This window comes from Physeter macrocephalus, chromosome 3, assembly GCF_002837175.3.
Source record: "Physeter macrocephalus isolate SW-GA chromosome 3, ASM283717v5, whole genome shotgun sequence".
NCBI lineage: Eukaryota > Metazoa > Chordata > Mammalia > Artiodactyla > Physeteridae > Physeter > Physeter macrocephalus.
Genome location: NC_041216.1, coordinates 22,758,525 through 22,769,661, shown reverse-complemented (window position 1 = coordinate 22,769,661; position 11,137 = coordinate 22,758,525). Strand labels below are relative to the sequence as shown.

Sequence of the window (11,137 nt, the reverse complement as noted above, 5' to 3'; positions counted from 1 at the left end):
GGTTCCCCTGCATCGGCAGGCGGACGCGCAACCACTGCGCCACCAGGGAAGCCCAGCAGCCAAGCTTTTTTGTATTTAGTCTTGTTTTTGTATCCTAATCTTTAGACAGAAGGCTAAGGAAATAAGTTATAAAAATTAGAGTACAGTCTTGGAATATATCATGTGTTTGTCCTATTTTCTGTTTGTAAAAATGTACTTCTGATATTCCAGTTTATGTGTATATGTGTGTGAATAAATTTTTAATAAATGCTTTTCCTAATTCTCTTTGAAAATTATTCAGTGAGTAATTTGAGCATTTAGATTGTATTATTCCTGAAAGTAGTTGATTTTATGTCTCCACTAATTAATTATTAGCTGGGATAACAAATGGGATTCATAGCAGACTTATAGGCAGTGGAATTAGTTCATCGTAGCTGGGCAGGACTGGCTGAGACCACAGCCTCCGTCTGTAGGTGAGGTACCTGAGGCCAGAAGGTGACGGAACCTGTTCACAGTAAGAGTCACCCTGGTGCTGGTTCCCTTGACTCCAGGGCATCTCCTGCCATTTTACCCACTGCTTCTGCATCTTGTTTGTTTGCCTTATGGTCAGGGTGGAGAAAATAGAAGTACCCCTGAGAATACCGCAAAGGAGCATAAACCTTTGTTGCTTGAAACTCTGAAAAGTGAGTTGTTCAAGTTTTCAGGAAACAGAGAGAGGAGAGCATTTTCCACTTTGAGCAAACAAACTTCAAAAATATTTATTCGAAACTATGTGTCTAACCCTTTATAAAAGCAACTTATGTTCATTGGGGACAACTTGAAATCTGTAGAAAAGAGAAAGAAGAACGTAAAATTTATTTGTAGTTTTACTGCATTCCAATATTTTTTTCTCTTTTAATTGTCGTGATTTTTCTCTTCTCCAAGTGTTTGTGATTATGCTGTCTGGGTAGTTTTACATGTAAAAATTAAAAACAAGCAAATATAGAACAATCTCTCCTACTTATAAAACAGTATAGGTTCTTTGCAGGCTATTAGGAAAATACAGAAGAATATAAAGAAGAAAAATAAATATCCCCATTGAATACTTGATTTAATTTGATTTTGCGTGATCTCGATTAATTTAACATTGTCTTGCTTTTAGGCTGTCTAGCCTTTTAAGTATTTTGTGAAACTGAATTGCTTTTAATGCTTTAGTCTTTAAAATAACCACAATATATTATGAAAATATTGGTTTTATTTTCTAGGTGTCTGGGCCACTAAGCCAATTTTAAAAGGCAAAAAGTTTGGGCCATTTGTTGGTGATAAGAAAAAAAGATCTCAGGTTAAGAATAATGTATACATGTGGGAGGTAAGAAATAATTCTGGTCCTTTGTTTATCAGAGTTCTGTACATTTTTTAAGATATCATTCTATTCTCTTAGGATTTGACATTCCGAAATTAAAATAATCATCTTAATATGTTCTTTAAAATCAAGAATATTTTTGTTGGAGAGAAGATGTGTTTCCTTAGATACAGACTGATTTTACATTTGTATTTTGAAAGTGCTTGGCTGTCCTCAACAATAAATGTCAAATCGACTCTTTATTTGCCTTGTTCAGGACTTTGCAGCCAGGACTTTGGTCTGCCACTTTACAGGCTTGCAGACAGATAGCATAAAAGACACTCCAAGGTGGCCGCAAATACAGCGTTGTTAGGGTTTTCTCCGTATTTTAGAAACTAATCTCTGTGTTGCTGGAACATTCAGAGTTGGACGTATTTAGCACACGGTATATTTATATAGCGCTTTGGACTTTTAGAAAGGCTTTCATTCCATTCATTTCACGTTCTCACAACAGTCCTAGAAGAGAGGGAGCGGAGCGTCCGCGCACTCCGTGCTCAGGGAAGCCATGCAGGGCAGAGGGAGCAGCTCCTCCTCGGGGCCGCGTGTTGAGAGTGTTGTCAGTGCAGAGCCAGAGCCACGCCTCTGCCTGGCCGTGAGGCAGTTGAAAATGTTTCATTGGCTTGCCTGGGTTCACATCCCGCCTTTGTAACTTTGGGCAGGGCACTTAACCTCTGGGCCCTAAAACCCTGAATTTAAAAGTGGGGAGAATAAAAAATAATCTCATTAACAAAGCTGTAAAGATAAAATATCTTGTTATCGTTTCCTGGAGAGTTGCATGTGAATTCAGCATTTCTGTTGAATTTAATTCAGATCAGGTGCCCTCGGGAAGCTCCTCATGTTCTTGTAGAACTCAGTGGTGTGACTCCTTTCTAAAGCAAGTGAAATTTTTTGATGGTAAGGAAAAGCATTTCTTTCAGATTGTCTTAGATTGAATCACATCTGTTTCATTTGTAAACATATAAAAGTCTAAAAATAAAATACGCCTAGGAAATGTCTGGACACTTTCCATCAAGAAGTTCGGTGGCATTTGTCCGTTGGAGGTATGTTGCTATTTTTCTCAGTGCTATGAACAATGTTTCTCGCCTTGAAAATTCTGACGGTTTCTCTAAGTAATTTTGAGAGTTTCTTTGAATTCCTTATAATAAATCTAGTGACAGTTAACCCAAGGGGACTTAGGAAATGACCATTTACCAAGGGAGTGATTACTTTGTGTTATTTCACAACTTTTGAGTGAAAAGAGTGCTGTTATTTGTAGAAAAACTGCCCAGCCAAATCAAAATTACTCAAGATAATGCCTGAACGCTTAAAATTGTCTTGAGCACAAAATTATGTTCCAAAATAAACGGCATTTTTAATTTTAGAAGTTTCCCAAGTGAAACCAACAAATATGCTCTACCAGGTTAGCGTTAATCCCAGTTAGGATAATGTCAGGGAACCAGGAAATGCTTATTCTAGTTCTGTGTGTATCTAAGGTTGAATAAATGTCATTAATAGTAAACCTAAGTTTATGGTACCTGTTTTACTCGACATAACAATTTGATATTGTTGGGCATATTGTATAAATTATTAACAGTGCCTTTTGTAAATTAAGCTTCATTTGTATTGAAATTCATACAGAGTATGAATTCATAGTAGCTTGGTGAAAATTCTAATTTGGAGCCATGATGTATTAGAGATTCGATTTTTCCTATAAACTTGTTACCATCCCGCTGTTAATTTAAGATGCTTCTACTTATGTACTGTCACAGTTTGGGAATCCTTATGACATTGCCAATTCTTGTTAGTCAGGTTTAAACATTTAGTTCTTGTCAAGGCTGGCTTTTCCTCCCTGCAATTAAAAAAAAAAATATCTGGCTGTCATTCAGATAGTTTCAACTCTGAGGTATGTATTCCATACAGAAACCTTTAAGCCTTTTGCTATGTTAAAATAAAAGTAGGTATATATGACATACACATGTGGAGGTATGTATTTGGCAAAGTATAGGAAGCGTAAATTATAATGCACATATTTCTTATAAAGAAGAAAATAAAAATCCAGGTAAAATTTAGTGTTTCCCCATTAACTTATTCCAACCTTGGTCTTATCATCAGAGTTGCAACAGAATGCCCCCAATTAATGTAACAGAAACTGCTTATCATTAAAATCTCATCTTGGCATGTGTTCTTCCCCTTAAAGCCCCTTAAGGCCAGTTTATCTTTTAGCAGCCTGGTCTTTTGCCTCAGCTAGAACTCCATTTTAAAGCTAATCTGAGAGAAAGTGTTAAATTGCTTTTCTTGAGCCCTTTATTATCTAATGCAGTCTTAAGTCCTCTTAAGTTTTCACTGAAAGCATTCTATTAAATCGGAAATAACAGGAGAGAAACAGTAGAGTATCCTCAGGGTGAATGCACAAAACAGTCAGGTTCTGGAAAGAGGAGAGCATTCTGGTCAGTTCCTGGTGGGGAATTGCTGGCAGGCTAAAGGCTGGACTTCATGTAATACTTCTCTCAACTACCCCCCACCCCCGAAAAAAAACAAAAACGCGCACACACACACACACTGAACAAAGTGCAGTATTCTAAAGCCACTTCTGGTAAAAGCCTTTCACATTCACTTCCGTGGGGCTAAAATTGCTTCTGATGAACAGAACTTTTGAATTGTTTGCATGTTTTATTAAGTCTTTTTAAAAAAAATTAGTCTTTATTTTTTAGAGAGTTTAAGGTTCATAGGAAAATTGTGCAGAAAGTACAAAGAGTTTTGAAATCTCCCCTACAAGCCCCACACACACAACTTCCTCACTATCCACATTTCTGCCAGAGTGGGACATTTGTTACAATTGACACACCATTATCACCCAGAGTCCATGGTTTATATTACGGTCCACTCTTGGTGTTGTACCTTCTAATAAGTCCTTTGTAAATTATAAAGGTAATACATGCTCAACTGTAAAATAATATAAACAATACAGAACACTATAAACAAGAAAGTAAAAATCACCAGTGAACATCATGGTGTGCATTCTTTTAGTTCTGCTTCTCTGTCCTCTGTTTTTTTTCTCTCCCACAACACTGGTACGTATACAAACACCATATATAGACATTAATATGTATGCAATTTTGTAACGTGCTTTTTTCTCTTAATATGTTATGGATGTGTCCATGTCAAATGCTTATCTACATCATTATTTCTTACATAGTACCTAGAATTCCATTGTATCCTTCCACTGTTTAACCAGTGGACATTTTAAGTAGTTGTAATCTTTTCATGATATTAACAATTCTTCGGGAGGGAAAGATTGGGAGTTTGGGATTAGCAGATGCTAGTATAGGATGGATAAACAACAAGGTCCTACTGTAAAGCACAGGGAACTATATTCAATATACTGTGATAAACCATAAGAGAAAAGAATATGAAAAAGAATACATAAATATGTATAACTGAATCACTTTGCTGGACGGCAGAAAACACAGCATTGTAAATCAACTATACTTCAATAAAATTGAAAAAAAAAACAATTCTTCAAAGTATGAAACTCAGTGTATATACATTTTTGTTCACTTGTCTGGTTATCGTCTTAAGATAAATTCCTAGAAGTATAATTGTTAAGTCAAAAGTTATGTACCTTTTAATTTTTGGTAAATTTAAAATTTTACCAGGGCTCTTAAAAGAAGCCCTGGTTTTCTAAAGATTGTACCAAAAAGATTGTACTAATTTACATAGCCACCAAGAGTAAATATTCTTCCTTCCTAGTTTTTATTTTGTTTTTTGGCCGTGCCAGACGGCATGTGGGATTTTAGTTCCCCGACCAGGGATTGAACCTGTGCCCCCTGCAGTGGAAGCGTGGAGTCCTAACCACTGGACTCCTGGCGAAGTCCCTTCCTACCTCTTTAAAACCAGTGCTGTTAATGTTTTTAATAGTTTCTTCCCCCCATTCTTATAGATGAAAACTGATAGTTCACTGCTTCCATTTGCATGTTATTCATTTAGGCAACAAATTTTGAGTCAGGTGGATGGAGGGAAGAAGTAGAATTGCATTTCAACTAAAATTGATAGAGAAATTATTGCTCTATAATGAGAAGACTTTAATGTAATTTTTTTCAGAAGTGAAAACAAACTTTTTATCATTCAGCACTGTTATGATCAGATATTAACAAGTACATTTCATAATCTTTGCTATCTCAATTCTTCTAATTTCAAATTATTTCTAATTTAAAAAGGGAGGCAAGAAGATATGAGACTAGAGAAGTCAACCAGCTGATTCTACAGAACCGTTTTTCAGAAAGTACCACTCAGCTCTTACTGCTCCTTTCCAACCTCTAAACCATGCATAGTATCCTAGCAAAAGACCTAGATCATTAGGGAAATCCAACCTGCCACCTGTTTTTTTACAGTCCGAGAGCTAAGAATGGATTTTACGTTTTTAAGTAATTTTAAACAAAGATCAAATGTTTTGTGACATATGAAAATTATATGAAATTTAAACTTCAGTTCATTAATAAAGTTTTGTTGGAACACAGAACATTTGTTTACATATTGCCTGTGGCTGCTTTTGCCCTACAGTGGCCAAGTTGAGCAGTTGTGACAGAGACCGTATGGCTTGTAAAACTGAAAATATTTTCTGGCCCTTTTTACAGAAAGTGCGCTGAGCCCTGGTCTGTGTGCGTGAAAAAGAGAAGCGGTGGCAGTGAGTGTGGTGAGGTCTGGGGTCTTCGGTTTGCTGTGAAGCCGTGTGGTTAACAGGGGTGCAGAGACTGGGAACTTGGTACTTAAACGTGGGCTAGCCATGGACTTCGTTGTCATAGAAACTGCTATACCAGTCATGTTCTCTCAGGAACTTCAGGAGGGTGAGGACGTTGAAGTGCAGAGAATTAAGCGACCTTTTTGAATAAGTTAACTTGGACTTAGATTGTCAGCTTGGTATGGTGCAAGAAAAACATTCTCGTTGAGAGTTTATTTATTTACTTATTTAACCCCTCTTTGTTAATAAGCTCTTACCATGTGCTGGGCACTGTCCTCAATTCTGGAGCACTGAGCTTGCCATATAACATTTGTGGTATTGTGTAGACTCCTGACGGTACCCCGTGGGGAGTTCTGTTTGTGGAATAAAAGAATACTAGAAACACCCTAAGTCTTTGCACAGATGAGAAATCTGAGATGAGTGCAGGTGACCTGCTTAATGTCTGAAACTGTCGGTTTTGGAGTTACAGGTCTAGAGCCCAGGTTTCTCGGTTGCCTATGCAGTGCTCTTCCCACCGACAGAGCCTAGAGAGTCTTACTCTTTTTTGTGTTGTGGACCCTTTGGAAAATCTCCCCAGAAAATATACAAATGCACGTATATACACACAATTTTTTATGTGATTTCTAGGGTTATATGGAATTTTTAAATATCTGTCATCCAGAGTTAGAATTTCTGATTTAAGAATGAGTTATTTCGGGCTTCCCTGGTGGCGCAGTGGTTGAGAATCCGCCTGCTGATTCAGGGGACGTGGGTTCGTGCCCCGGTCCGGGAAGGTCCCACATGCCGCCGTGGCCATGGCCGCTGAGCCTGCGCGTCCGGAGCCTGTGCTCCGCAACGGGAGAGGCCACAGCAGTGAGAGGCCCGCGTACTGCAAAAAAAAAAAGAATGAGTTATTTCATTCATCCTATGGAGGTTGATTGGGGGCCTACTTTGAACCTGTCAACATTTATTGAGTGTCTCTTGTTGTATGGGTTTCCAGAAATATTTGTGTGGTCGTAGGTATGAAACTTACTCCAGGTAGTTTCAAATGAGGGTCAAGGGTCAGGCAGTGTGGGGTTTTGATAATGATGGCTCTGGGACTGGGCTTTGCAGGTTTGAGAGGCCCAGCTGTTTGGTTTTTAAATTTGTATTTTAGAATCACCTATAGGTTGGCTTATTGTAGTAAAATGTGCTACCACCTATTAGATTTTTTATTTCCCCTATTCTAGAATCTTCAGAATATTTCAGATACAGTGATGCCTTTGAATAGCTCTTAAAAGAAGCCCTGGTTTTCTAAAGCAATCTGAAGAGTGAAGCGGTTGATACCAAAGATCCATTTTTGTCTATAGCTCTTGGAAAGTTACTTCTATAGGGTGGTGTCTTATGGTCCTTAACAAGCCCTCTGGGTGTCTAATTCTGGAACTCAAATGGAATGTGAACAGACCAAGAAGGTGTAGTGTTTTCTAGGTAGCAGTGTTAATACAATTCTATATAACTTATAAAGGCATAATTTTTATTAAATGTTTTCCTTGAAATGCTCTTATTCCAAAAGGTTATCCTTTTCTTTTTTTTCCTTTATCCTTACTTTTAAATGAGGATAACAAGCTCCTCATAGATTTGTTTGGCTACAAATGAGATCATATATATGAAAATACTTGATATGGATGACTCTGGCTAAGTAAATATTAGTTGAACCTGAACATCAAAGAGAAACTCTTGAATGATCATGTAGAGGATAAAGACACTTTTTAAAAAAAATGGTTGCATATTTAAAGATTATTGATCTTTATTTTTTGCTTAGAATTTCATTCTCTTCTAATGTTAGAGTATGGGCTGTAATTTGAACCAAGAAGTTAGAGTACTGTGTGGGGGGAAGTCCTGGAATTGACTTCTGAATGCACACTGAGTTATTATTTACTTATGGAAATGCATTGGAAGTAAATGCCATGCAAGTTGGGCTAGTGGAGATGTGAACCTCCTGTCTCCCCTTTACTCCTTTTGTCAGTCTAAACACGTGGAAATATAATTAGATGTTGTCTGTCTTCCAGGGACAGACAGGGAAAGTGGAAAATGGTCATAATGTTGGAAATTCAACAAGCTAGATCCCCAGAGAAAAGAGATGAAAAGGGACCTCAGACAATATGACGAACCAGAGCCCCTGGAATGGAGCTTGGACCTCCAGGAGAGGTTCTGTGTCCATCAACAGTGTGTTAGAGCTCTAGGCTACATACAGGTGGAGGGGCAAGTCCAGAGACCAGCCAACGGAAGGCTTTATTTCTGTAGACTCTTAACTGTGGCGGGACTGGTTTGGATGAGTAAAAGACTTACCTCAGCGTGAGGAGGTGTCTTCACTGCTCTGCGTTAATTCGTGGGAGTGATTTCTGGCAAAGAAGGTCGGTTCCTGCAAGTTGAGAGTGGGTAAGGACCTCAGGCAAACAGTTGAGGGTTGGAATGATGATACATTCATGTTAATTGAATGAAGATTTTTTTTTTAAATTTGCAAATTTGAATTAATACATGTATATTATAACAAGTAAATGATCAGTTAAAACCCTCACCCCCAACCCGTGAGGTAATAATAACTATGTTTAACAGTTTTGTTCTTTATAGACCTTTCCCTATCTGTCATGAGGATATAATTTTGAATGTGCTTTTAAATTGGAGTGTGTGCTAAAATGGGAATTTAGATTATTTTTAGGGCTTTTGAAATGATTGGATTAAACTGAATTGAAATTGGGTGGTGTGAAAATTACATCCTGTTTGACAGTGAGTTAATACCTAGTCTTTGTTTAGTGGTAGGGGCGGAAAGGAGGTTAGGCCTGGATGACCTGGGGGGGTTAAGAATGGGAGGAGGGGGTTGGAAAGAGAAAAAAATAGAAATGGAGCAGTAAATGAGGGAACCAGGTTTGAATCCTGGCTCTGACTCTCAGTGACTTCAGAGTTCTAGTAAAATTATCATCTTTCCCTAGTGTCCTCATGTATAAAAGGGACTTAATAATATTTCATTGGGTAATAATATTTCATAGGATTCTTGTAAAGGTTAAATAAAATAACATGTAGAGCGTCTAGCCCAGTGCTTGGCATAGAGGTGCTTCCCTTCCTTCAGTTCTTTCTCTCCAAATAGGGAATTTCCATTTGAAAGTTAACTTGTAAAAATTATTTTATAATAGTACATAATCAGGTACCCTTGCTTTGTTAAAAGGGACTGTTTATAGAGGAAAAATTATTGATTATATGGAAGTATTTCTCCTTGGGATCAAATCAGCTGAGTATTTCTTAGTCATTATCAAGACTTGGAAATAGACTTGTTATGTATCATTGTTGAGTTTGAGCTGGGCTGGGAGTTTTACCTGCCTTTGCATTGTCTCTGCCGGAAAGGAAGGGATTCTAATTCTCCCTGTCTTTCCACTACCCGAGCCTCATGGTGTTATGGTACATGTGCAGTCTAGTAATTTGTACTTACATTAAGAAAAATTCTGTCACATTTTAAAAGAGAGGTTCTTTGTGTCAGTCACTGAAGTTGATTCTGATTGGAAACCAAAGTTTGACCAACTGAGGTAGGAGCTGTATGAAAACACACTTTCATTCCAGTTCCTAATTACAAGGTTTGACTCTCAATAAAAGTGAGAAAGCTACATATTTTTTAAAAACTGTGTATGTGTGATGATGATGATGGGACGAGGATGGGGCTGTGAGCCTAGCACTCAGCAGATCTTGGCTGCCTTCCTTCAGACTTGGGTTTTCATTCATTCTCCCCACCTACTTCCCCTTTTTTACTTAGAGATTATACTAAATCAGTGGAGGAAAGGTAGAAAATTCAGATGAGCAGAAGAAAATAAAAATTATGAACAATCCCACTTCTCCGAGAAAACCATTATTAACATAGTCACGTATTTAAGTTTCAGATTATTTTTCTCTTCATATATTAGTATGTTTAAAACAAAAATGGTATCATCTAAGCCATACTTTATATAAATGGCTTTATTCAATCATCAGTGTATTATGACTTTTATACTGATAAGTATATTTCCATAACTTCTGGTTATCTTTGTTTTCTTCTAATTATAGAGATAATGTGTATTTACTGGAAAAATTCTTAAGGAATACAAAGATAACAGAAAATACAGGTTTCCACGTGAGTCAGTCATTCATACAACAGTATTTTTTAAGGTCTGCTTAGTATTCCACTATATGCCTGGATTGTCATACTGAGCTAATCTGTGGTGGTCTCCATTTAGCAATGAATTAGAAACAGTCTGTAGTAAACCACGCTGCTGTGAACATCTTTGTACATACATCATGGTATGATGGCCCAGTCATCTCATGAGAATAAATTCCTACAAGTGTATATGCTGGTTAAAGTGTGTGTACATTTTAAAGTTCTTTGGTCAATATTGCTTAATTCCATCCAGAAAAAATTAAACCAGTTTATTCTTTGATTGGCATTTTGGGGGAATGTCTGCTTTCTAATCCTGTTTTTTGTTTTTTTTTTTCCCTTTAAAAAACAATTTTTACCAGTTTGACAGGTAAAAACATTACTTAATTTGGAGTTATTTTTGATTATTGGGTAAATTTAATTTTTTTTCTGCGAGGTTTTGGCCATGTGTATTCCTTTGTGAATTACTTGTTTGCACATTGTAAAAAAATTGAGTTGTTCATCTTTTTATGTAAAACTAAGTATTTTAGTTTAAGCATGACTTAGTAGATGCCTTAGTCTCTTTTGTAACAAAACGAGCTGTACGTAAATACTTCACTCAAGTGGAACCCCTTGCTCTTTGCAAAGGTCTTTATTGACCTGGGAGCCAGGAAATTTCGGCACAGCCCTATTATTATTCTCCAGTTGGCCTATAGACTCTTGATGCCTCTCTCCAGCTGCCTTTAACTGTGTGGGATTTTCCAGCACCATCTCTGCGTTTGTCTGTAGCTGTGTCAGTATATGCATGGGGAGTGAGTGGGACTCTGCGGTCTATGGTGATAAATCCAAACAAGACTTTTTATTCCTAAGTTAATAAAAAGTATCTAATATGGACTGACACTGTTAAAAGACCAACTGACTACTCCATTTTCCTTATTTTATCATG

General features: G+C 37.3%; 1 protein-coding gene across 7 annotated transcripts in view; it reads left to right on the top strand.

Moving 5' to 3' along the window:
- PRDM2 (PR/SET domain 2) overlaps positions 1 to 11,137 on the top strand; it is a 120,026-nt gene that overhangs the window by 30,926 nt on the left and 77,963 nt on the right. For 4 of the 7 annotated variants that reach the window (XR_008616935.1, XM_028487820.2, XM_028487821.2 and 1 more), the window contains one exon: positions 1,224 to 1,327. The exons of 1 other annotated variant lie outside the window; for it this stretch is intronic. Coding sequence is in view for 3 of the 6 variants with exons in the window: in XM_028487820.2 (XP_028343621.1) it covers positions 1,224 to 1,327 (104 nt within the window). In the remaining 3 variants the exon portion in view is untranslated. Of the gene's footprint in view, positions 1 to 1,223; positions 1,328 to 5,973; positions 6,033 to 11,137 lie in introns of those variants that run through there. 2 more of the 7 variants (XM_028487824.2, XM_028487823.2) reach the window with 2 other exon arrangements.